The sequence below is a fragment of the Acomys minous genome (genome assembly GCF_964271855.1).
Source record: "Acomys minous genome assembly, chromosome: 3".
NCBI classification, from domain to species: Eukaryota; Metazoa; Chordata; class Mammalia; order Rodentia; family Muridae; genus Acomys; species Acomys minous.
This window is the reverse complement of record NC_140485.1, coordinates 88,135,935-88,163,002: the sequence shown is the minus strand read 5'-3', so window position 1 is coordinate 88,163,002 and position 27,068 is coordinate 88,135,935. Positions and strand designations below refer to the sequence as shown.

The 27,068-nt window shown below is 33.7% G+C and overlaps 1 protein-coding gene and 1 pseudogene across 5 annotated transcripts in view; both read right to left on the bottom strand.

Annotated features, from left to right (window-relative positions):
* Positions 1-660: 660 nt before the first annotated feature.
* LOC311593816 (phosphoglycerate mutase 1-like) lies at positions 661-20,370 on the bottom strand (annotated as a pseudogene). The gene is made up of 2 exons: positions 20,284-20,370; positions 661-1,441 (listed from the first exon to the last, which is right to left on the bottom strand). The product of its transcript is annotated as a phosphoglycerate mutase 1-like (transcript).
* GRIK2 (glutamate ionotropic receptor kainate type subunit 2) overlaps positions 20,053-27,068 on the bottom strand; it is a 655,703-nt gene continuing 648,687 nt past the window's right edge. For 2 of the 4 annotated variants that reach the window (XM_084776932.1, XM_084776933.1), the window contains exon 17: positions 20,053-21,767. In XM_084776932.1, coding sequence (XP_084633058.1) covers positions 21,603-21,767 — 165 coding nt within the window. In that variant the 3' untranslated portion in view covers positions 20,053-21,602. Of the gene's footprint in view, positions 21,768-23,939; positions 24,082-25,346; positions 25,434-27,068 lie in introns of all 4 variants that reach the window. The other 2 variants (XM_084776934.1, XM_084776935.1) reach the window with 2 other exon arrangements.

The window sequence follows — 27,068 nt, the reverse complement described above, 5'->3', positions numbered from 1 at the left end:
ATGAGGAATAGCTTATTTTCTAGTGATCACACTGGACTGTTTCAACGGCCCCTAGAATCCTCAGAGGACCTTTTTTGTGCATATATTTTTTTTCATAAAAATAAATGTAACACATAGACTTGATAAGATTTATCTCAAACTTCTGAGGCCAGGAGCTACTTTAGGGTTAGAGAGGAAGTAAAATCTCTTAAACCACCATGGAAGTTACTTTTATCCTCCACTGGACTGATTACGGCTGTAGTTTCCTAATTGCAAAAGAGTGCAGGACAGGCTCCTGGGACAAACTTGGTCCTCATCTTCTAATCAGTCTTCATGACATGGTTCCTCCCTGACGACTTCCTCAGCAGACCCTTATTAAACAAATGACTCAGAAAAACTATAATTACTACTGCTCAACTCTCCTGGTAAGAGGAGCTGTCCCTGGGGGTGGACCAAGAACCTGTACCCTCAGAGGTGTTATTTTGGCTAGATTCTGTGAAGGGAGTGGGTGCAGGTGATAAAATACTAAAATGAGCATGGGAGTCAAAGATCCCCATCTCCAGTTACAATTAAACTTAAGATCCTAAGGATGTTGTCAGTGTGAGAGGCACTGTGGAAGTGTGCAGAAACTATGAACTGGAAGGGGAGGTGTTCTTGCGGTAGAAGTCTTCCTCCTTCCCTTTATTTCTTGAGCTTGCCCAGAACAGTCACAGCTTCCATGGCTTTGTACATGGTCTCATCATCTCCCAGGAACTGCATAGACTTCATGAGTTTCAAGTTCTTGTCCAATTCATAGAAGATGAGAATGCCGGTTGGCAGGTCAGCTCCATGATGGCCTATTCTGAGAGACCATCCTGATGCTTGACTCTCCACATGCCCCAAAGGCTGTTACCATGGGTGGTAATCAAGACCCTGTCCTTCATCTAGGGCAAAATTTCTTCTTTCTAGAAGGGCAATGCTCTGGCAATGGTGTCCTTCAGGCTCTTACAGAAGGGTAGATGGTTCTCAGTAAGGTCTGTGAACCTGCAATCCTTACTGGTGTTGCTGTAGAAGGGATAATTGGACTCCATCGTGAGTGGTGGGACATCGTAAGATTGCCTCCAGATCTTCACCTGTGCCTCACTGGCTTAGTAGTAGTTTCTGCTTTATTAAGACTAGTTAGAGGCCCATAGTGTCACTCATTGAGGTGCCAGATCCTGTCCTCCTGGTCAATAGCAACCAGGACTGTCCAAAGCATCTGGATTGTTTTCCTCTGCACAGAGGTGAAGCAGATGTCAAATTCATAGCCAGCATATCACAACGCCTGCTCTTCTTGCTTTGTCTCCTTGTGGCCTTCTGGTCTCAGGTTGGCATCATACCAGCCACTGAAGAAGTTTTCCAGGCTCCAGGTGTTCTCACTATGCTGGTTTAGCACCAGCTTGTAGTCAGTCAGCCATGGTGATGGGGTAGCAACTAAGTATCGCTAAGATTCCACTCAAGTGATCAAGAATAAAGCACAAGGGGTGCGGCAGTGAGAGTGGAAAGGGAAGGTACAAGTGAAAGGATAACATTCAGAATGTAATCTGAATAAATTACAGTAAATTAAAAATTAAAAGAACATTTAAAGATTCCAGCCTGATTAAAGAAAAATATCTCTACAAACAAACAAATAACTCTTTTCTTTCAATGACTGCTATGAAGCTATGAATTCAGAGTCCCTTGAATACCATGTTGTAACAATTAACAGTTGAATTTCCAGTCCTAAACAGAATAAGTAGCATACATAAAATGTCACAAAAGCTGTGAAGAAAGAATATAATAGATGGAAGTAGAGAGAAGGGCTAAGATATACATCATGTAGGCATGACACAGCTATTGCAATCACCAAAACATAAAAATTTAGTTCCCTGCACCAAACTGGATATGTCAACAAGTCATGGAGTAGAAAAGAATTAAGTGGCCTATCAATCTATTGACTGTTGATAATTTCTGGATGCAGTTAGATAATTTTCTTCATATAATTCTTCACTATGAGCCATTCAATATCCACTGAATAGTTACATATTCATGGCCACCCTGAGTGCAGTTTATATTAAGTAGGTAACAAAGCAAAAGAAAGATGTATTAACATACAAAAGAGAGAGGAGTAAAGGTTGACTCCACTGGAGAGGATGTAAAACGGGGTAGAGAGTAAGAGTAATATCTTTTATTATCATAAGTCACATGCTTGTACTACAGACACAACAGAAATTACATCAAGAAAAGCATGATGTTGCAGAGAGTAGAAAGGGGCCTCCTCAAAAGCTAAAACACAAAGTCCTTTTTATTAAGCAGGAAAATCAGCAGCAAATATTTGTTGATATAAGTCAGTCACATGAAACATTTTCTTATAGCATAAAGCATATGAAATATTGCAAGTAAATATTTGATACATTTTATAAAAAATTACAGAATCTGGATCCACAGGCAGATTCCCTAATAATAATTTCAAGTCTTCTTACTGGACTTAGGAAAGATATTGAATTAATGTGATGAAAGCCAAGATTGTTAACAATCCAGCCAAGTGTTAACAGTTGTCATCCTCTGTCACATTTTATCTCACTCAGTTTGTTCTGGATGCACAATCCTATGCTACCAATCTCTCTAGCCTAATATTGTGGTTACTTGCAAGTCCTTCCTTTTTTTTCCTGTAAGTTTTAGTCTATTATTTCTTACAGTTTGGGTCACATAGTTTAGTGTGTGAATACATAAATGCTGGCAAAAAAAATCAAAGGTTACTTGATGAGCAAAGAATAAATATTGCATATAAATATAAATGTATAAGGTGTACAGGGCGCACAAAACAATTAAGGCTGATTCTCTGCTCTTTGTATGAGCAGGAATAAGACGTCTGCAAATCATCATTCATGCCATATGAAGAATGTCATCTAATAGTAATTCATGGGAAAACAAAGAAACAAACAAACAAACTAAGCCACAGGGATTTTGTGACCAACAAGAAGCCTTGTCTACGCATAGAACTTTATGTCTCAGCCAGTCTCAGAGCTATTACTATGTCGTGGGATTATCAACACAAGTTACCTGCTTGATGTGCAGTTTGAGTTCTTTATATACCGACTTTAGTCCCCTCCCTTGTCACCTCCCTATCCCATCCTTCTCATTCCACTCCACCTGCTTCCTCCAGTCCCAGAACGCAGAGCCCTCCTCCTCTTACATCTGACTTCAGCCTATCAAGTGTCATCTATACCATCTGTGTCTTCTTCCTCTGTGAGCCATCAAGGCCACCTTGCCAGGGGGGAAGTGATCAATGTTGGGAGGCCACAGTTCATGTCAGAAGTAGTCTTTACTCCCCATATTGTGAGACCTACAGGAAACTGTTTTGCTATTCTATTATATATGAAAATAGGGTCTTGGTCCACATCATACATAGACCTTTGTTGGCACACCAGTCTCTGTGTTGTAGTGTGGTTATCCTGTATTAAGTGGCTAATATTTGTTTATGAGTAAATATATATAATGCATGTCTTTCTGGGTCTGTGTTACCTCGCTCAGCATCATTTTCTCTAGTTCCATCCATTAGCCTGCAAGTTTCAAGATTTCCTTGGGTTTGATAGCTGAATAGTATTCCATTGTGTAGACGTAGATGGTGGATCAGACCTGACAGGATGCGTTCCTCTCAGCATGCTGGACACTGACATTCTACATCCCTCATGTTCCAGCCAAGGTGCTTCAGTTGCTGCTACTCATCAGTAAAGGATAGCTTCCAGGACAGCTTAGAAGAAAGCTTCTCATCCCAGTTGGTACAGCATTTCACACTGTCACACACAGCACTCCTATTAAGTATTGAATTTCTCAACATTTAGAGATTGGACCACAAATGTTATTACTGGCTTTTATAAACATCTTCCCTAATTTTATTTGGGCCACTACAAAAGTATTTCCCCAAATCATCTGGAAGAAACCTTAAGAGAAAGATGTCGCATTTCCCTTAAGGGGGGTGGGGTAGGTTTTTGTTTGCTCTTTGGCTACATATGCTTATTTTCATTGGGAGTTAGTTATAAGTTATTATTGGTCTTATTCTGAAAGAAAAAGAGGTGAGACTCGGGGCTTTTTTGTAAGTATGGAGATCAGGGTTGAAAAGAAAGAAGGAGTATATAGAAATATATAGTGATATTAAACAAAAAAAAAGATTATTGAATTTACTCCTCAATTTAAGACCTTAATTGTTACTCACATTTTCAGTGATTTTTATTTCATTGGTATAAAATTTTGTATGTAGATGCAAAATAAGTTTTATTTTGATATATTAGTATAGAATTCAAATTTAAGATTATTTTTCACACATATTTTATATATATTTACACTCAAACATGGCATATTGTACACATACAACTAAATTATAATGCAAGGTTTACTTCCAATACCTTGAAAGTGGTATTGTAGGTAGTTTAGGATAATTAAGTAATACAAATTAATTTTTAGTTGATCAAAGCATGGCCATTTCAATTACTAGTCTATTTTTATCCCAAGAATATATATCCTAGGTTTAACAGATAGGATTATACATGGTGAAGTAGTTATGGTCTTCAAAAGCCTCAGAGACCTGTAGAATATGGCATTTAAAGATCGTTTTATTGTTCTAGATTATTCTTTTTCAATAAGATAGATTAACTCCTGGCAACACTTACCTCAAGGAATATGGTAAGCATCAAAGAACCTCCTTATGGGGATGGCTTCAATTGTGGCAAACAAGACACTGGGTAAAAATGTCCTAGTTTCTACCACAGACAGAATTCTGACTAAAAATGGGCAAGCTTGCATGCACACAGAGTCAACATCCAAACTCTGCCAGGTCAGGATAAGCAAGTCCTCAGTAGTTCCTGGCTCATGAATATGTCTTTCAGATATATTGGGCCAGAAGGCTTAAAAAGATACTCCAAAGTTATAGATAGTTTTGAGTGACTGTTTAGGCAGCAAACTGTATCTGTCATTTTTTTTTTCATTTTGGAAGTTGCTAACCTGCACTTCTGATTCACTTAGTTAATTAAAAAGTATGCCTTCTCAAATCTCTGATGGGGTTGAAGATCAGATAGTTTAGTCTTACAATTAAGCTTAGTTATTTAGGGCTTAAGATGTTTTTAGGTATAGATATAGGCTTGAAGTTGATATGCATGAAATATGATAGTTAGTGATTTACATTAGGAATTTTACACTTACCAAGACAGGAAAGAGGTTTACCTCAAATTTGCCAAATACAAATAGCCAAATCACTATGAATGTAACATTTATATAATTCCTGATTGTTTCATTGTTCTTCTCACTGTATGTAGTTTGTTTTATTTATGTATATTTATAAGTATATATGTAAAAAAGAAATATAATAAAAATTGTTAAAACTTAGCAAACCTTTGTTGATCAGAATACACTTTATAGAAAGTAAAGTGTAAATAACACAGGGGTGAAAGGTACTTACAGAAAATGTAATCAAGTCAAAGGTCATACAATATCAATCATATTTAGGCTCTTTGAGACCTTTAAAACATTAAATAAAAAATTTAAAGAATGAAATATTTGAGTGGCATTCCAAGAAAATAAAATACAAGCAAGTATTAGACACCTTGTCACAGAATCTTGTCTGTAGCAAAAAGAAAATAAAGATCATATATTCACACATGTTTTGCAAGTTAAACTTAAAAATCAAATGTCAGAAAACCAATAGTTGAAGTATAATAGCACATTCATTTCTCTTATCAATAAAATCTATTATTCGCCTATATAACTTTACAGAAATGGAGCCACTCTGCTTTCATACAAGGCATATGTTTGTTTTTGACTACTAAGAACTAGCATAACATATAAATATTAAGGGATCTTATTTGCATGGAGATGACAGACTACAGCTTATTCTTAGCATATTTCGAGTGGTAGTGATTGATAATAATGTTAAGACTACCAGAAAAAAATTAACAAACAGTAAGAAAATTTACTGATTAAGAACTTAGCATCTCTGCTTTCTAAAACAGTGTTTTTTGATTTCATCCCATAAATGGTTAGGATGCTGATGTGTATAGTGGTTCACAAGTACTATAAAATAGAGCAGGGCCATGCCCAGGATATCTTTACCCAAGAAAAATTGTAAACCAGAAATATCAAAGATCATATGTAGAAGCATGGTTACATATGAGTTATCAATACAAAACTGCTAATAGCTACTGACTAAACAACTGGTTATAAATTATAATTGTTATTCAACAAATAGTATGTACTAGGGAAAATATGTATAAAAGCTATTAGAAAAGAATGAAAAAAATGGCAATTCTGAGGAACCAAAATATAAGTTGAAAACAAAAGAATGCTTCAAACACAACCTGAAGTGTCATATTCTCTTTCCCCTTTCACTCTACCTTATTTGTTCTTTCCCTGAGTCTCTAATTTTTCAAGTCTTTTTTTTTCTCCTTACTTTGCTCTTTTTGTAAAACACCTTTCCATTCTGTCATGCATGATGGAAGTGAGGGAGGGTGGCCATCATGAATTTACTAGATAATGATGATGTGAAATGAGGAAATGAGAAAGCTGATCCAACACACCAGGAGATTTTATTATCATACAAATTTTCAACATTAAAACCTATAGTTTTTCCTATTAGTATAAAAAGAAAAAATGCAGACAAACATGAGGATACTAAGATGACCATATGTGTACAGAGGATCGGGAGAGTTACTGGATCCACATTGTGAATCACAATAGTTCATACTGATGATGGCAATGGTTTATGTCTTATTTTTGCAAATTACTCTATAATATATACCTACCAGCTACACTGAAAGTGGGGAGACTATTCTGTAGCTGTTTAAAACTATATAATGCCCAAAGCAGTGGGAATTGCTTAGCGTATTCTCTCACACAGCTAAGAACTGGCCTGCAGTAGGAAGTGACTCAGAGACATAAACACCTTTGTGATAGAATACATCATCTTTTGGGTATATGCCCAGGGGTAGTATAGATGGGTCTTGAGGTAGATCTAATTTCAATTTTCTGAGAAACCACCATATTGATTTCCAAAGTGGCTGTACAAGTTTGCACTCCCATGAGCAATGAAGGAGTGTTCCCTTTCCTCCACATATTTGCCACCATGAACTGTCACCAGTGTTTTTTATATTAACCATTCTGACAGGTAAAAATGGAATCTCAGTCATTTGAGATTCCTCTGTTGAGAATTCTGTGTTTAGTTTTATGCTCTATTTTTAAATTGAATGACTTGGTTTGTTGACTCTAGTTTCTTGAGTTTTTAAAATTTATTTTGAAAATTAGCCCTCTGTCACTGCAAAAAATATTTTACCATTCTTTAGGGTGCCATTTATCTGCTTGACAGTGTCCTTTGCCTTGTAGAAGATTTTTAGTTTCATAAAACCTCATTAATTGTTGGTATGAGTCTCTGTTCAGTGTTTTGTTCAGTAAATTGTCTCTTATGTCAAATGTATACAAGGCAGTTTGGTTGAGTGTATTTAGTTTTAGGCTCAGATCTTTTATCCACTTGGACTTGAGTTTTGTTAAGGGGTATAGATTTATTTGCATTTTTCTACATGCTTATATCCAGTTCGATAAATAGCATTTCTTGAGGATTTCTTTTTTCTGTTGTATAATTTTGACTTTTTAAATAAAAAACAAGGTGTCCATAGGTGTGTAGATTTACATCTGGGTCTTTGATTCAATACCATTTAGCAACCTGTCTATCTTTCCATCAATACCATGTGATTTTTATTACTATAGCTTTGTAATAGAGCTTAACATCAGAAATGATGATACCTCCAGAAGTTATTTTATTGTCCAGGATTGTTCGCTATCCTGGTGCTCCAGTCTACCACAAAGACAGTTGTTCAATTATGTTCATAGCAGCTTTATTCATATTCCAGAAACTGGAAACAATCTAGATGCCCCACAACTAAACAATAATAAAGAAAATATGGTATATTTATATAATGAAGTATTATTCAGCTGTTAAAATCAATGATACCTTGAACTTCCTGAAAAATGGATAGAACTAGAAAAGTCCATCTTGAGTGAAGTAACCAAAAATCAGAAAAACATAGTGGGTATTAACTGTAAAGCAATGAATATTCATGCTGTAAACCATAGACCCAATGCTAAGTAACAAGGAAGGTTCAAGGGAAAATGGATGGATATCATGGGAAGCAGAACTAGAATAGTTTTTGTGTGTGGACTGTGAGTGGGTGGGGACAGAAAGAAGAGATATCAAGTTGGAAGAAGATTGAGAGAGAGAGAATTGGGAAAGACAAGTTAAACTGGGGGGCAATTCAGGGACAAGGTTGAATCCTAGTTGAATGTAAGCTCCCAGGAATCTCTTTGGGTGACACTAGCCAAGACTCTTAGTATTAGGAGACATAGAGGCTGAACTGACCATCTCCTATAAGTATCCAAGACTTTCAGTGTAGTGTTTGGGCCACCAACTCAGACACAAAATTTCGACCAAAATTTGTCCTTTCAGCATGATGTGCTTTGGTAAAGGTGGCATAGAATTTGTGGAAGAGCCTAACTATTAGACAGATCCAGCTTGAGAACAATGGCATCAAAAAAAGTACCCATCCATGACACTCCCTGAAGGACCAAAACCTAGAGGCAGGATGACCCAGAGAATTAGGATAGAACCAAAATCTCTGATTAAAAAAAAGTCAATGAAATGATGCCTACTGATACTCTGCTATACTGATAGATTGGTGCCTAATCCATTTGTCAACAGAGATGCTTCACGCAGCAACTGATGGAAACAAATGCAGAGAACCATGGCTAAACATTAGGAAGAATTTGGGAAATCCTGGAGAAGTCAGGGAGGAAGGAATATAGGAACTTGAGGGGTCTAGGATACCAAGCAAAACAAAACAAAACAAAAACAAAAACAAATACAAAAAACAAACAACCCAGAGAATCAATAAATTGGGATTTATACGGGCTCACTTAGACTGAACAGAAAATTAAGGAGTCTTCATGGGTCTAACTTAGGCCACCTGCGCATATGTTACAGTTGTGTGGCTTGGTGTTTTGTGGAGTCTCCTAATAGAGGGAGTGAGGGCTGTTTCTGACTCTTTTGCCTGCTTTTGAGGCCTGTTTTCTCCTACTAGGTTGCCTAGTCAGTTGTGCTGTAATGTAACAAACTTATTGCAACTTCGTACATCATGCTTGAATGATAACCCTGGAAGGCCTTCTCTTTTCTGAAAGAAAAAGAGGATAAGTAGACGGGACAGGAGGAGATTGGGGGCATGGAAGAAGTGGGGATTGAGGAGGATAGAGTAAACTGTGGTTGAGATGCAATATATGAGAGAATACATTAACAAAAAAGACATGCAAGTAATCTGATTTTTAATCTCCTTATGGGGGATTTGGAGGAATATGTTCATAAAATCAATTTTTGGATATAGCTTTTTCAGAAGAGGCCTGATAATTTTTTCAAGCTTAATAAACTCTAAATAATTTCTATATAAGATCAAACATGACTTCTATAAAAGTTTGTAAAAATGATGCTCAACAGTGTCATTTTTTTTTCTTGGCTAATACCAAATATGTGAGATCCATATGTGGATTATCCAGTTTGTGCATTACAGCAAGATCCAAATAGCTTATATTTGTGCTACTTATTTTAAACATAGAAATCACAGAACCCTGTTTTCCTATATTAGGTTAAAGTTTGAAGAGTGAAACAATCAACCATATTTAATATAGGAGTCAGGTGGATCTTCCAGAAAGATAGATCACTGATAGGAACTGGATTCCTATGCCAGCCATGGTTCAAACTACCACCACATGCCTCTTTCAGGGTCTCTTCAGGCATTAAAATGCGCAGGTTTTCTTCTTGTAATCAAGAATAGTGATGTTTTAAGTTTTTGAAGTAAAGAATGTAGGGAATGCAACTTCTAATATGAAGGAAATGAAAAACTAATAATGGATTCGCTTCTATTGTAGACATGATAATTTTGAAGAATCATTGTTCAATTTACTATTGTCATACCCTTTGCATATGCTTTACAAGATCATCTTTCCTGCTCAAATCAAAGCAAATATTTTGCTTTTTGCTTTTCTTTTCAGAATCCTCACCTGTTCTCACAGGTAGTCTTTACTTAACCAATCTACCTACATTCATGGATCTAGTCACTAAAAGGCTGAGTTTAGTATCTTAATTTACTTTATATTTGAACTCTGACTTGTATGTATGTAATTAATCATCTACATAAAAGTTTTTCTGAATTTTCAGCAGTTTCAAAATATAAGTACATGTCTTCCTTAAAAATCTAAATATTTTCTCAACTCCATTCATTTCCCTCTTTTAATAGATGACAAGATTATTGGAAAGCTTTGAGCCTGGAAGAGATTTGCAAATCAGAGCTGGCATTGTTAGTTCTCCTGAATATCCTTCAAAAGCTATGAAGCCATTACCTTATGCAAGGGCTACAGACAACTAAATTTGTAGAAAACCAAAAATTCAGCTCTGAAAATATGTATACAATTATCATATGTTGACTAAGCAGGTTATATATGTATACCACATCAGTTAATGCACAAAGAGGCCATGAATTTGAAAAGGAAAGAGTATGTAGGAGAGTTTGGAGGGAAGAAAGAAGATAAATATAATTATATCATGATCTTAACATTTTAAACTTAAAAAAAAAAAACCCAAAATATCAACAAAAAAATATTGTCCTAACTTATATGCCATGAAAAATGCTCAGGATCATGTCATCATGTGATCAAGGAACTAACCATATGTGGAACTTACGGTACTGCAGGATTGAAGGAACTTGGATTATAAAGTCCTACAGAGAAAGCAATGGTTGTGGAAAATCCATTAAAAAACTCAATCACAAAATTTTCATGAACAGAAAGACTTTGCTTTCAAAAATCATCATTCATTATTTTTATCAGATACAGAGGTTCACATACACTGAGTTTATTTATTTACTTATTTTATTATTATTAATTTTTTTTTGGTTTTTTGAGACAGGGTTTCTCTGTGTAGCCTTGACTATCCTGGACTTGCTTTGTAGACCAAGCTGGCCTTGAACTCACATCAATCTACCTGTCTCTGCCTCCCAAGTGCTGAGATTAAAGGCATGTGCCACCACTCCCAGCACACACTGAGTTTATAAAGCTATAAGAATATATATTTGTATTATTAGGATATCAGTTTTCTTAATTTTAAAATGATGATTATCTTATAATTTGCCTCATATGGTTAACTAGAGAAATAGAGGAAGCCAGTCACTAAAATTACAGTATAACAATTATCAAGTCACATTGCCCTTTAATTCTTCAAATACATCTCATTCCTATTGATGTTATGTAGGTTTTCCATGAAACATTCATGAAGAGCTATGATGTAAGAATTTTAACAATCTCAATATTTACTTAATAATTTCACATGAATATCTGCCTGGTACCTAACCTGTAAATTTATTTCTTTATCATAATTTTCAGAAATATCCTTTCATAATCTAGACATCTTAGTAACTAATATGGCTTCATAAATAATCTCATATCCATTCTATTATCTGATAAGCCTTTCTTTAAATTGGGGATCCAATTTTTCTTATGAAAAGAAAGCCTTATGCAAAATTTTTATTTAAGAAATTTCAAGTTTTCCACCATTCTGTGGATAAAGGTCAAGTCACAGAGATCACATTAGGACTGTAGTGAGGCCTGGCTTTTCATTTGCTCCCTTTTAAAGTACTTTCAACTCTTTCATTTCCTCAAGCACATACTGAGCTTTCTTGGATTTTATCACTTTGACATGACTTTTAGAGGCTTAGAAAGCTTTCTGGTTTGCTTTACTCATGCTTGTCACTGTTTCTGTCCAGTGCAACCTGACTTACAAGGAGTCATCCACTACCAAGCAAGCTGAACTTTTCAGAGACACTTACAGAGGCCTGGGTTTACTTTATATTACTGTGTGAAATAGACTCAAGGGCACATCTCTGTGACTGGTTGATCAAGAGCTGGTTTTGAACCTAATGTGTTTCACTCAATTCCAGTAAAAGTATTTCAGTGTCTGAAGTCAAGTTTTATGACACCATTAAGGTTTAATCCTCAAAACAGGTAAAAAGCTTGAGATGAGAAGGGGCATGCATGGTGAATGATGTTTTTTACCTATGTGAGGTCAAAAAGAAAATACACAAAAAATAGAAATATTCGACATCATAAAAGAAGGCGTAGAGTAGGGATCCCGATTTCAAATGTAATGAGAAATTCCCAATATAGTTAACATAATATTATCAGTGATATATATTATATAGCAATATATATCATTGCACCCCAAGGCATATGATTACCAATAAACACAACAGAAATTAGATATTCCTGTTAGGAATTGCATTAGGTCAATACTTTTTATGTTTTCATTATTAAATTGACCAATTTAATTAGTGAGGGGCAAATCACCACATAAATGTCTGATTAAAAGGAGCTCTTCTTGAAAATTACCTTTTCTTTTTGTGTTTATACATTTAGTGTCATATTTTATTAAGGTTTGTCTCCTCTGTATCCATGACAGGCAGTATCAAGACCCATTTCCATCATCACTTGTACTACAAGTTTATAATGCATGCTTGGTGTATAATGTATGTTAACTTATCTATATTTTTAATTCCTTGAATGATTTACAGAAGCATGCAATGTATTTTTAACACATCTATCCTGTCTTTCCCCATCTTTAACTCCTCCTGGGCTCCATTCTTGTGTGTGGATTCATCCAATGGTACATCCGCAATTTACCAGTGACTACATCACTAACAAAAAAAGTAATTATTTCTCTCAGTGATCATCAACTGCCAATAGCTCTTCTGTTCGGGATGTCACCTTGGGCTGCCCTGCTCCCTCTATGCTGGAATACTTAATATAAACCAATAAACATATAATTTGTTCATAGTTTAGGTAAATGTCAACTTTCATCATGGTTATCAAAATGTTATCTTTTTTTTTTTTTTGGTTTTTCGAGACAGGGTTTCTCTGTGAAGCCTTAACTGTCCTGGACTCACTTTGTAGACCAGGCTGGCCTTGAACTCACAGCGATCCGCCTGCCTCTGCCTCCCGAGTGCTGGGATTAAAGGCGTGCGCCACCACGCCCGGCTCTCAAAATGTTATCTTTTGATATCTTGGCTAGGCTATCAAAGAATAGCAAAGAATTACTTGGAAGTAGAAATAATGCCTATGTAAAGAAGACATTATAAATAACGAAAAGAGATACTCAGCAGGCCAGGATAACTACTAAGTCTTTTCTTCTCTTGCTACATTTTAAGAGCATGATAGTAGGAAATCCAACTTTCTGTTAAAGAAGGAACTATATTAATGGGGAAAAAGCATTAAGATTAGAAAGAACTGATCAATTAAAGAAAAGTCTTCAGAGAAGCTACAGTAAGTAAGCAAAGAAAATGACCAGAAGAACAAGGCAGAGTATGCAAACAGAAATGATATCACAGGGAAACCAAAATCACAGCCACTTTCCTCTGTTTCCATTTTTTCTCAGTGACAGTCTTTAAATTTTAGCTATTGCATATCTGTTTGAATTAAAATCTACATTTCCAGTTTCATCTATAGGAAGGTGGTATATAACTAATTCCTTAATTTTCCCAATTAAATCTACCATAGACAGAATTCTATGGCAAGCTTGGATGCAGGCAGTGTCAATGGACAAAGTCTGCCAATAACTTACTTCTGTATGGCAGAATGTATAATGCTTTCCTCTCATGGGAAAAAGACATATTCTTCCATTTAGTGCATCCTTCTAGTGGATACACACACACACACACACACACACACACACACACACACACACACAAACCACAGCTGTACACATGCATGCACACACAAGCACACATATTCTGTATTGAGCTACATCTATCTTAAACAATAAAATTTATAAAAACATATGGTAAACAATAAAAATAGTTTAAAATGTATAGATAAAATGTGAGCAAAGTGTACCTTTTATTTAATAGTGTATGTTATAAATTTTGTATGGGATGAACAAACGTTTTAGTGAGTTATTTATATTTAGTGAGATACTAAGTGATATAAGTTAGTCTTGTGTCTAAATATTGGCAATTGGCATAATTTTAATATAATGTGGGAATATCTACTATAATTTAGGAAAGTGGTGGTTATTTTTGAAGACCAGAGATGTATGCTTAAAGTCTCTTCTAAATTAGGTCACAATAAATGTGAATGGAAGACACTGTGATAAAATACATTAACTAGGTTTCTTAAAACCGTACAGTCCAGGGTAGTTAACAAAGAAAGTTAACTATTCTATATTATAATACATAGTTCTTATGTTTTATTAGATCAATATTATTGTGTTTTGAATTGGAGATGTACCATCAAGATATATCAGAGTAGATTTCAAACATCATTATATGACAGATACTAAAATAGAAATATCTCTTTTGCAAAAATGTTCTTATATTCCACTTTGGTGCAGTAGTTCTATGAAAGTAAAAGTCATTTGAATTATAAAAGTATTTTTCTTGTACATTGAATTATAAAATATTCAGTAAGAATTAAACAGTATCATGGACATAGTCTTTTTTATTTTAAGAATTACAGCTATTCTGTATGAATGTAACTTGAACACAGTACGCACACATTTCACTTGTTTCAAAACTAGATTTTACAACAAGATAGGAAAGATATTTACTTCAAGTTTGCCAAATACAAATAGCCAAATCACTATTGTCTTATGGTTCTTCCTGCTGTATGTAGTTTATTTTACTAATGTGTAATAATATAAATGTATATGTTAAAAAAGAAATATAATAAAAATATTTTTTAAAAAACTAGATTCTTGAATAATGACTTTTAAAAGACAGACTTCTAATTCCAGACAAGAGGATATAATACAGTATGTGCCTCAAATTTTGTCTCATATATAAAATTAAATAATGTGGTTGTTTTAAGTATAAAATGTCAAGAACAATGAGAAGAAAAAGCAAAAATAATTGAAATCTAAAGATAATGTCAACAAATGATACATACATACACAGATAGAAAATTCTTCAAATTCTTCAAAGTACAATGCAAATTGGGCTATGTAAGAATCTGGGATCACCCAGTTACGTCAGAAAAATATATAAAAGGAAGAGGAAATAGCTATAAAAAAATCAATTTTGTTCAAAAGAGAACACAAAATAAGAAAGATTTTTTATGAGGTTGGACAATTGTTGCTATTCTTAATTTTTTTGGTTAGTTTTTAACCTAGTATATAAAATTGTATGTGTTTACTTTTAAAAATAATGTGCACAGTTTTATAAAAGAAAAAAAAACTAGACTCCAGAGTGGAACATACCAAATATAAATTAAAAAAAAAAAACTTTTTTCTTTTATCTTCAGCCTGGGTAAGTTAAAAAAAAAACTGGCTTTATTCACTCACACTACAAAATTTGGGGTCACAGGCTCCTGACTCTGGTTGCTGAAATACTAGTGGTAAGAACCTCAATCAATTGGTAATGAAGTTAAAACATAGCTCTCAGGGAAATTTAATATACCAAAGAAGTAAAAACCAAATAGAGTTATTTTGAAGGATTACTCAATAAGTGGTCCACATAAGTTCGCTGTAGTGTCACTCAAGTTAGATGAGTCACCACAGAAAGGATTGCCACTGTGACATACATTCTACTTTACTTCACAGTGAGGATGATGATAAGAGTTGATAATGGCATTTGGTAAAGAAGGGGACTTGGAACACAGCTCTCAATGAGATGTCTCCATCAAGTGCCTCCCCATAGAGTTCAGGGAACTCTGAGGAAGAGGAAGTGGGAAGCATGAAAGAGCCAAATGAAGGACACCAGGAGAATAACACCCTCTAAACCTTAATGTTTCTCAGCCTTCTTAATGCAGGAACCACTTAATAATGTTCCACATGTTGTAGGGACCCACACCCATAAAATTATTTTTGTTGGCACTTCATAATTTTAATGTTGGTACTGTTATAAATTATAATGTAAATACCTGTGTTTTCTGAGTATCTCAGGAACTTTTAGAAAAGAGTCACTCTACGTCAAAATGGGTCACTACCCACAGATTAAGAACCACTACTAAAACTACTTAGCAAAGCTAATGAATGGGTTTCTGATTCATTTGCCCTCTCTTAGAAATTATTTCCTTATCTAACTTTAATATATTGTTATATATTTTATTTTATTATTTTACATTGTTATGTCTTGTTGCTATCTCTTAAAGGCCTGTTACTTTCAAATGAGAGTAGAGACAAAGTAAATATATATAGGAGGAAAGGAGAAGGGAGGAGGAGCTGGGAAGAGTAAAGGGAAGGGGAAAGAGTTAACTATTGTTTCCAAAATACCTCTAACCAAGGTTAGGAAATAGAAAAGCACACAAGGAGAAAATGTCTTTTCCATACAACTCCAATATAGAACAATTATGATCAACTATTAAGATTTAAGAATAGATGTCATGGGCAGTAAAGGTAAACCTTCAGAAATTAAAACAATACTTTAGAGCATACACTTAAAATTGGTATTAAGGATTGAGGTAACTGTGAGCAGTTACACATCACAAGAACAGCTGTAGAGTGAACAAGGGAAAACATGAAGAGCAGAAAACTAGTTCAAGGTCTGTCCTTGAAATTGAAAAATAGCAGCTAGATGGAAAAGTCTAGCAAGGGCTAGTACAATACATATACATAGATCTACATCTATGATGAGGGAGAGACAGAGAGAGAGAGAGAGAGAGAGAGAGAGAGAGAGAGAGAGAGAGGAGAAGGAGGACAAGGAAGGAAGAAGAAGAAGACTAGGAGAAGAAGGAAGATTAGGAGGAAGAGAAAGAGGAGGAGGAGGAGCGGGAGGAGGAGAAATCCCAAAGAACCTGTGACTGGCTCTCCATAACTTCAGATTTATCACAGTAGTCTGAACATTAGAGGAGAATATAAGGAAAAACAAGCACAAGAGGGCTGAGGAGTGGGGAAGAAGAGATGGAAGTGGAGTAAGAAAAGGAGTAATAGATTTAGGAGGAAAAGTGAAGAAACAGTGGAATGCCTTAAAAATTTACAAGAAAATAATGTTCATCTAAGATTCAATGCATAACCAAATAATTATATGCAAAGGTAAAATAAAAGTGCTTTTAGAAACAAAATAAATAAATAAATAAATAAATAAAACCAATCACCTACTCAACACTTATATAAAAGCTACCAAAACTTGAAAATAAATTAAATAAATAAATGATAAGGAGAAATAGGAGAATCATTACAGCGCTGAGGCAAATAACATCACCAGAAGACAAGGGAAGGGAGAATTCACAATTTTATGTGCTGGAGCTTGGGCCACCTTTCAGCTCACAGTCGAGCAGGGTGACTCAAATTTTATATACATTTAGGACAAACATAAGCAAAGTTCTCATTGCTAATGTTCTACCTTTAAAATCTGACACCAAATTCCAAGACTGTCTCTGTACAATGCTGTGTAAACCCTATTGGTACAGCCAAACACAGATGAGTTTAGTATATGTCTCATGATCTTAGATTGCTGTTAACTTCTTCCCTGCAAATTGTGTCACCAACCTAGAGTACTTTCAATGAGCTTGGGTTCTCTGGAAAAATACCTGTGGCTAAAACTCAAATGAGTAGACACAATTCAGTGTGTATATGCCTTGTGTATAGGAGTTTCTGCAAGTACAATACGTTTCAAAGAGACATCCAAAGGTAACATGATCCTAAAACACTTCTACACCAGTCATGTTTAGTACACATGGTACTCTAGAACGGTGCTGGGGACTTGTATTTTGATTACATATTAACTTATATACACATAACTGAGCAACAAAATATCTGAAACACTGCCTTCCAGTAACTAACCTCCATTTTAAATATTTGTAAAATAAACTATATTTCTCTTTGTTCCCATGAAGGTTAGGTTGTTCAGTAGTCTCTATCTCATGTGTTTGTTTGGTGTTCCCATGGAGACTCAGGTTATTCAGTTGGGTATATGTGACTTTAAATCCCTGGTGTCATCATCCTACTTGGTTTCTATAGCTGAATTCCATGAGCCTCCATTTACCCTCTCAATTTGTAAGTTCTGATGTTGCCTACTAAATATGTTCTCTGCTTCTAGCTTTTGAGCGTTCCACTAGAAAATGGTGAGGACTGCCATAGGCATTCTTTCTGAGTTTTCTCTTTCAGTGTTTGTTATTCGATATGAAAGTAATTAGGAATTTTATTAGAGTTTAATATCTTTATTATGGCAAGATATTTTCCTATTTTATGTGCTTATATATGAAATATTAATTAGAACTAAAATATAAAAGAATACACATTAAAATATCCAATATTATTTATAAAGTGAAAATACAGTAAGCTTGTTACATGTTTAAAAACTCATTTTAATTATTCAATAAAATCATTATCAAATTTTAATAGAACTCAAAATAATTATCTTCTGGCTACTTAACAATAAAGTTGTAATTTTATGCCCAATGTTTAAGATTATTAAAATAATGATAAATTAAAGTTAAAATTTTTAATTAAATTAAAATATAGTTTATTATAGTGTTAACATTACCACATATATGAGATTATCAAATATTTACAAAGATTGTTTAAAACATATATAAGAAATATCTAGTTAGAGTTCTTTTTATTTAATGAGTTTCTTCGACTGACCATTTTTGATGCAATTAAATGTGCAAATACTTTATGTCAGAGTCTATGTACATGGAATTTACCTACAATATGAATGTGGAAGATTTTTTTACTTTAAAAATGAACATTTTCAAAAAATTTAAACTTTATTAAAAGATAGGATTTTTCATAATGTGAACACTTTATATTATTTATGTTACTTGAATTTGTTTAACAGGAAACAAGTTATTTTAGCAGTAATTTGTATTATTATAGTTGTAGTTTCAATAAAATAATCAGTGAATATTGATAATAAAGCACAGAAATATTTAAAGCACTTATAAATTTTAATTAAATTGAGGCAATTTGATTATATAATTTTTAGTATTTTAAAAATACATTTTGGAAACCTGCTCTCCTTCCTCTGAGTGCCACCAGGTCTCCCCCTCCAGGGGACATGGTCAAATGTGAGGCACCAGAGTATGTGAGAAAGTCATATTCCACTCTCCACTCAACTGTGGAGAATGTTCTGACCATTGGCTAGATCTGGGTAGGGGTTTAAAGTTTACCCCCTGTATTGTCCTTGACTGGTGCCTTAGTTTGAGCGGGACCCCTGAGCCCAAATCTGCTGTCATAATGTTCTACTTACCCTATGAGCATATACAGGGGGTGGTAATTCCCTTCAGGAACATTCATAGGGGAGGGGAATAAGGGGAAAAGGGGAGGGAGGGAAGAATGGGAGGATACAAGGGATGGGATAACCATTGAGATGTAACAAGAATAAATTAATTAAAAAGAAGAAAAAATACATTTTGGAAACTTTTCAATGTTTTTCCATCAGAGGGTCTAACTATAATTTCTATTTAGAATTGATTAACAAATATGGGAAATCAATTGAATCTTAACAGATTTGATTTTCAATAAATAAAACAAAACTGATATAATTTCGGTTTTACAGTTTCTACTAATGTGCTAAGATATAAAGTTAATTACTAATTATTAATTCTGAACTTTGCCCCTCTCTTAAACTTTATTGATTTATTAATACACAGGAAATTCTTAAACTGGATATGAGTTGAACTTCAAATAAATAATCATTCAAATCAAAATAATCATTACACAGCGCAATGCAGAATAATGAACTTAGTCAATTTCCAATTCCAAATGAGATGGATAAAGTGTGTCAGCCCCACAACCATGATTTTTCTTTTTCCAGATACACTAATTCCAAAACAAAGTGTGTGTGTGTGTGTGTGTGTGAGAGAGAGAGAGAGAGAGAGAGAGAGAGAGAGAGAGAGAGAGAGAGAGAGAGAGAGAGAGAAGCAACTCTAGACAGTCCATTTCCTTTTTGCTAGAAGATGGAAGATACTAACCTGCAGATCCTAAGAATCCTGATGTATACTTCCTGTACAAAAGCACATTACATTCATTTATACATGCAAGAGAAAAATCAAAGCCAAAGCTGAAAGTAAAATGGACATAATTTTAATGGATTTTTTTTTTAATTTTTGTGCATTGGATTCAAACAGCAAACTGTGTGCACTCAACTGTTTTCACAATGTTGTCAAGAGGTCTGTGTCTTTAACCATTTTACACACAATTGTTCATTACAATATCTTATCTGCCTTGTGGAACTCAGGGGTGTGGTATGGTAAGCAGTGGTGGTAGTGCACCTAGCTTTTATATTATCTAACTTGAAAATATTTCTCTTCTATGATTCCTTTTTCTTGATAAAAATAGTTTTCACCAAACGTTGGTGGTGCACACGCACTACCATTCATGCTTGACAACACACCCCTGACAGGAACACATGTTCTTATTTTGTTGATAAAAAGTATTACAAAAATTTCCATACAAAAACTATTTTCATAGAAATCTTGCATTTCCACAAATAAACCTGAACATTTTTTGAAAAAAAAAACTGCTCAAGAATTTTGTTCTTTTAACATTGTGACTATTATTAAATGCAGTCCACCGCAAAGTTCTGTCACATACTTTTCTATAGGTGACAAGTCCCCATTGAAATCTGCCCAGGCTTCATCATGGTCCTTTACAGCAAGAATGAGTTTCAGATGACATATCAGAATGTCAGCATGAAAGCTTCAGCATTCCACATAAGCAGTAACACTGAGCCCTCTTTTGCAATGTATGACAATGATTGTAAAACATCATCCTTATATCAGAGTCTCTATAACAACAGTTGCTTTTTATTTCTGGTGTAGGTTAGGGTAAGGCTTTCTGGGGGACAGGTAGTAATATAACTGGGTTTCATGTTAAAATATTTGCTGTGGGTATTTTAAGAAAAAAAATTATTGCCTTGATAATTGCCATCTTTATCTCAATCCATGACATAGACTACTAAACAAAACAAACAAACAAACAAAAAAAAAAAGAATGAGAAGTAAATCATGGTGGTCTGCTTTCTTTTACATTTCTATTGAATACTGATGTGTTTTGTATTACATTTTTAAACATTCTATAAACACACATTATCTAATCAGATGATGATTATATTGTGTATTGGGGGGTAGTAACATTATCACCTCTATTTTCTTGGTGACCCGGGGACTGTAACTGGTTCTCATAACACTACAATTTTTTTGCTGATTCCACACATTTTTATTCTTATGACATTTTTATTGGTTACCATTTTGGGCACCAACACTCCATCTCCTGACAACAGTTGAGCTTCAGAAGGAACCTGCAGTTTCTCCTTGGACTGCATTTGAAATCAGCCACAACATTTGCATGTGTAACATTCACTCAAAAGAAGGGAGGAACCCATGATAAACAGTGTAACCCCGTATGACTTGGTTGGTCCATGGTGCTTGTAAATCAAGTCTGATCACTGCAACTGCTTAGATCACAGAGTCTCTAGTTCATAGACACAGCGGCATGAGGTAACTCATTTTATTTTGCACAGGTTGCATATTTCCACAGGAAACATTCTCGCTAAATTGTTTGGGAAAAAAAAAGACGACAGTTTGTGCTTGGGGTGATTGGCCTCCCAGCTTCATGCCATGGTTTCTTTACCTGGCAACCTTCTGTCGTTAAATGTGTGCATGTTGATAACTTCTTCTGTTTTCACAATAACTGGGGCCTGTGGTTTATGCTTTAGCCGACGCTGGCACTTCAGGGACATCCTCAGTTCTTCCACCATAGCACTACAAAAGGACCTCTACAGAAGAACACAGAGAGATTGGCATTATAAATGTGATAGATGGATTTAATGATAAAATCATTCTTACAGGCTGGCCAGAATGCCAGCCTAAAACACTTAAAGTGTTTCATGATGATTATAACATGTCATCACATTTTTATACAAGACACACAATAATGCGAATATTACTTAATATGCTCTAGTTTAAAGAAATCTGCCACCAGATAGTGAAATAAACCCTCAATTAATAAATTTTTATTATTCATAAGTTTGAACTAGAGTTTTTTATGATTCTATGTGAAGTTGATTAGCTTTATATAGAAGTCTACCCTAAAATATAAACACAAACAAATCTCTACCAGACACTCAATAGTGTTTTCTAAGTAATTATAATAGAAGATGTATTTTTCAGGTCACAAGGTGAGATACAAAAATTTTCTATAAACATTGTTTCTCCACTGTATATTTCAAAACAATGAAAATGGCAGTTAGACGAACATACAATATAAGCACAATATCTGGAATTTATTTACAACTTTTGTTATTATAATACCTATACAACATTGACAGTGACTAGAAACATACATAATACAATCATGAAATGGGAACTGGTCACACTTTTAAACACCTAAACAAACATTATCTATATGTCATCATCAATATAATCATAACAGAAAACTGAAAAGAGTTTACCATGGGGGAAAAAAAAGGATAATTCTATGATTTTCATCTTATTTGCAACAGATTCCCACTGATTCTGCACACATATCTAAGGCTCATTATTACAATTTCTGGCTATTCATATTAGGCTTATTGAAATAAAATTCTGTTAATCTCTTTCCTCATTTGATTAAGACACACAGAACACAGATCCCTGAACCAACTATGTACTATAGATGAAGTTCAAATGGGCTGAGCCTGAAACTAGAATAATCTATAAAAATTCCAAAAATGCATACAACACAAAAAACATAGACATGTATGAAAACTCACACAGCGCTTAAGGATGATATGAAACATGATGAGATAAAAAATAGGTATTTTGAAATATTCTATTGATTTAGACATTGTTCCTTTGAAATTTATCATCCTAGGAAATGGGATAAAAATATTATAGTGTATTTATCTGGTGTTTTATAAACATTTTGAATATATAATCTTTTGTGACACTAAAGATGTTACTACAAATTATTTAGGCCTCAGCGTGTTGTAAAGTACTTCAGAAGGACAGCAAATTGCAACTGCTTTCACAGAGTAAAGCAGCCTGTCTATGGTTTTGTAATTTAGACATAGCTCTAAAACCTTTTTATTACTTCATGGTCATATCTTCACTTTTTCTAGTAGGTTCTCTAAGTTGTGTCTCTTCTTTTTAATTTTTAAAGGTAGTAGAACTGAGGTCTTTAACATCAGCATTTATCATATTGTAAGAAACAATTCAAATCTGTGTCTCCTGATTTCTCTCATCAAGAATTCTTTGAGTCTGTCTTCTTATCATTACCTGTGTTCCTGCTTTTCTTCAGCATTCTTTGTTTTCTTTACACATCCCTCTCTACTTGTATGATCCTGCTCTCTGACTTCTCCTAGTTATGGGACCTACTGTGTTGATTCCTTTAGATCTTAATGTGGCTCTGACTTATTTATTGCCTCATATAATCCAGTGTCATTCAGAAACCTCCTTTCACAGGCTATATTATCTTTATTCAGTTTGTTTTTATCCCCTCAGTGTTGTCCTCACTGTCATTCTTTTCTTTTTTTTCATCTGACTTCTAGGTTTTTGTGTTCCACTCTCCTTGATATGAGAAAAGGATTGAGTTTTTATGCTTGTGTATATATGTACTTTAAACAGCAACCCAGTTAATCATAGCTACACATAAATCCAATGTCTCATTTTTATTTAACAGTGCTTCTGAGTGAACTGCATAAAGCTTGCATGAACATTAGAAGGTTTTAAAAGACAATAAAAAATTCAAGACTTTAAGAATTTTGAATTAGTAAAACAATTAAAGTATTAGTACTTGTAATGTGTGAAGATTAAATGTGAGTCATGAATTCCCCACTTAATAGAGAATTGTCTGGCATTATTTATTACTTGTTAAATTACAGCTTTTTAAAAATCAAGACATATCTTAATTCCAGACTCTTCACGCCACTGTCAGCTGGTACATTGGAATGGTGCTTATTGCTTAATACCTTCTATTAGATGTATTTATTAACAACATGATGATAATGATGATGAAGATGGTGATGATGATGACAACACGGTAGAAATGGAAAAATCTGACTCCAAAAGGGGGAGGTAAACATTGTCTTGAGGTAAGATAGTCTTGATTCTCTGTTGAAACATTTAATGGAAGAATTGATTAATATAATATAGTTACCATAAAAAGGTTAGAAGTTGATCCCAATGACATTTAAAACCAGTATAAAATGTGAATGAATTTAAATGTTTTGCAAAATGGTTTTATTTAATACAGGACTTCCAGATATCAATTAATGTAAACACCTTTTGCAATCTTAACCTCAGACTATTTGGTTATATAAGTTTCATAACAAAACAAAATGGAGACAAGTTTTGTACTAAAACAATAGATAAGTCACTTATTTTCACGGGAAAAACATCAATGTGCGTACACATTCTATTAGTAAAGATTCTGTATCACTTATAATAAGGTATTTCATTTTTGGTATTTAGTGCTTGCTTCAGACTATACATTGATACATATGAAAAATTTTTAAGTAATATCATATAGTATCAAATTTATAATGTTAATATAAAGCATAGATAAAATCTGCTTTAATTAAATATCCACACCTTATTTTAATCTGTTACAATATTAAGTAATCTTAAGTATGTTTACATATTTTCAAACCGTATCAAATAACTTCCAATTCTCAAGCAAGTCAAGTATGAAATAGAAAAAACATTTATCAATGCATGTTTAATCAATCTGTGGTATTTTTAAAATATAATTTCAAAATAAAATTTTGTTAATTTCTCTCTGAGTGAGCTGAAATTTGCCAGAAAATTTGAACTATATTTCTAATTAATTTTTGTTTGTTTCTCAACCTTTTTGCACCCTCCCCCATCTACCTTGGGAATTGTGATTTTCCTAAATAGATCTATGTACATGTCATCAGAAAAAACTATTCAGAGTTTTTATTAGACTTTATTCTGTTAGTATGTTGCAAAAATTTTTCTATGTAGCTTTCTATATAGCTTTAATTTCATATCATTCAAGAGAGAAAGATACTTCTAAATATGGATTGGGATTTTTGAATTTGAATTTGAAGTGTCTTTAAAGTACTCATGTGCATTTAATATGACTTTTCTAGATTGTCATTAAGAAACAAGAATAGGGGAAAATGAAAGGAAAGATGAGGATAAAAAGAAGCAGAGAGGGAGAAAGGGAGAGAGAAAAGAGTAATGGAATACAGGACAGCAATGTACCTTGCCTTTCAAACCCTTTTGTTGGGCGTGAAACCCATGCTTTGTGTCCTTTGTTGTGAAACTCCTTAGAGTAAAAACAACAGTAAAATGTTTCTCCACATTAAGGTAACAGACTACAAAAAGGAAAAGAAAGGCACAAGGATACTAACCATCATTAAAAACCTCTTTTAGAAAGTTTCAAAAGTTTACTAAACAGTGTCTGGATGGTATGGTGGCACTAACCAAATAGAAGATTCCTGAAAATGAAAATTTAAATCTTTGAGCTCTTATCATGTATAATTGCATTAAAATAAGTAAAACTCTTCATAAAATTCACTACATTTAATGAAGCAACCTGTCATTTACACCACCCTGGAAATAAAAAAGGCCTTAATTCCTTTAACATGGCTCATTTGAAAAGCCCTATGTTATATTTTGAGTATAAATAAACACACATCAATACATAAATGATTTCAAATTACCATTCTTAATATTCCAGAATTATTTTTTCTTAATAGCTTACTTCCTAACCTATGTATGATTCACAATGTGGCAGAAGTTGGACAGGACAGGCTTGTTTTAATATATGAAATATACTTGTAAATATGCTCTATATAGAACATCAACATATTTCAAGTTGACTTTATATTAAAACCAGCAACTGATGAAAATTAACTAGTTCCTTCATTTTCAAATTTAGTTTTATTAATTTAATATTAAGTAAATATATCTGGCATCTAAGCAAGAAATAGTCACATTGTACCTTTTACTAACAAACTATATTTTGTATGACCTGTTGTCTTATTCTTTAAATGTAATAATGTGACTAAACATTATTCCATTTTTTATTGAAAAGTATTTATAGTCGTTTTGCCTAGGGGCATTGAACATCTATGGAAAGATTGTTGAACATCTATCAGACGCTGAAGATAAGTGTCCTAATATAGAAAAGCATGTATCAATCAAAATGTTTTGTTTGTGTTTGTCACTTAAAATGTTTGTGAGCTAATTATATAGATAGGCTACTCATCCAAAACATTCTCCAGTTAATTTATTCAAGAATTGTGAATAATATACAATGAGAGGAAAATTAAAACAGCAATGGAGGTCAGTCACAGGAATTTATGTCAAATTAAAGAATAACTGAATAAAAACTAAAATGTAATAAAATATGTAAATGTTATATAATATTTATAGAAATGGTGGTATATTAAGAAAATAAACGTCATTTTATATGACCAAGTAAAATTTCCCCTTGACTTTTCTTTCCATAACCAGCAGTCTTTAAAGAAATTTCTAACAACAAATGCCTTATACACTGCAGGTGTTAATTGATCTAAGGTTAGGTGAACTCACGAGGCAAGAAATGGAGAGTGTAAATGACTAGTTAATACACTGATGTTAAAATATTATATTTAGTTTTATTGCAATTTTTGAAGAGTTTAGAATATTTCCAAAAGACTCTTCGGGAGAAAATTCACACATCAGATTTTGAGAGTTAGTTTTGTTTAAAAAAAAATAATAAATAAAAACAAAAACAAAAAAACCTGCTGTAATTTTAGAGAAAATAAAGCTAAACCTGGAAAATCCAAATTATAGATCTCAGGTTTCCACACCAATGGTATCAGAGCTGTATAAGTCTGTTGAGTCTGTTGATATAGTACTATCCTCTTTGTTCATGAGTTCATCACCAACTGAACGGTTTGCCTATACTCTCTTCTTAGTAATCTTTAATCCTTGCATACTGAAGTTATAACTTAAACAATAAAGTATATAATAATGAGATATATATGTCAGAACATTAAACAAAATAGCATGATACACTCACCCTCGGTTGTTTTGACTTCAAAAAATGTACCCAATATTTTGCATTACAATTTTCAAATACAGCG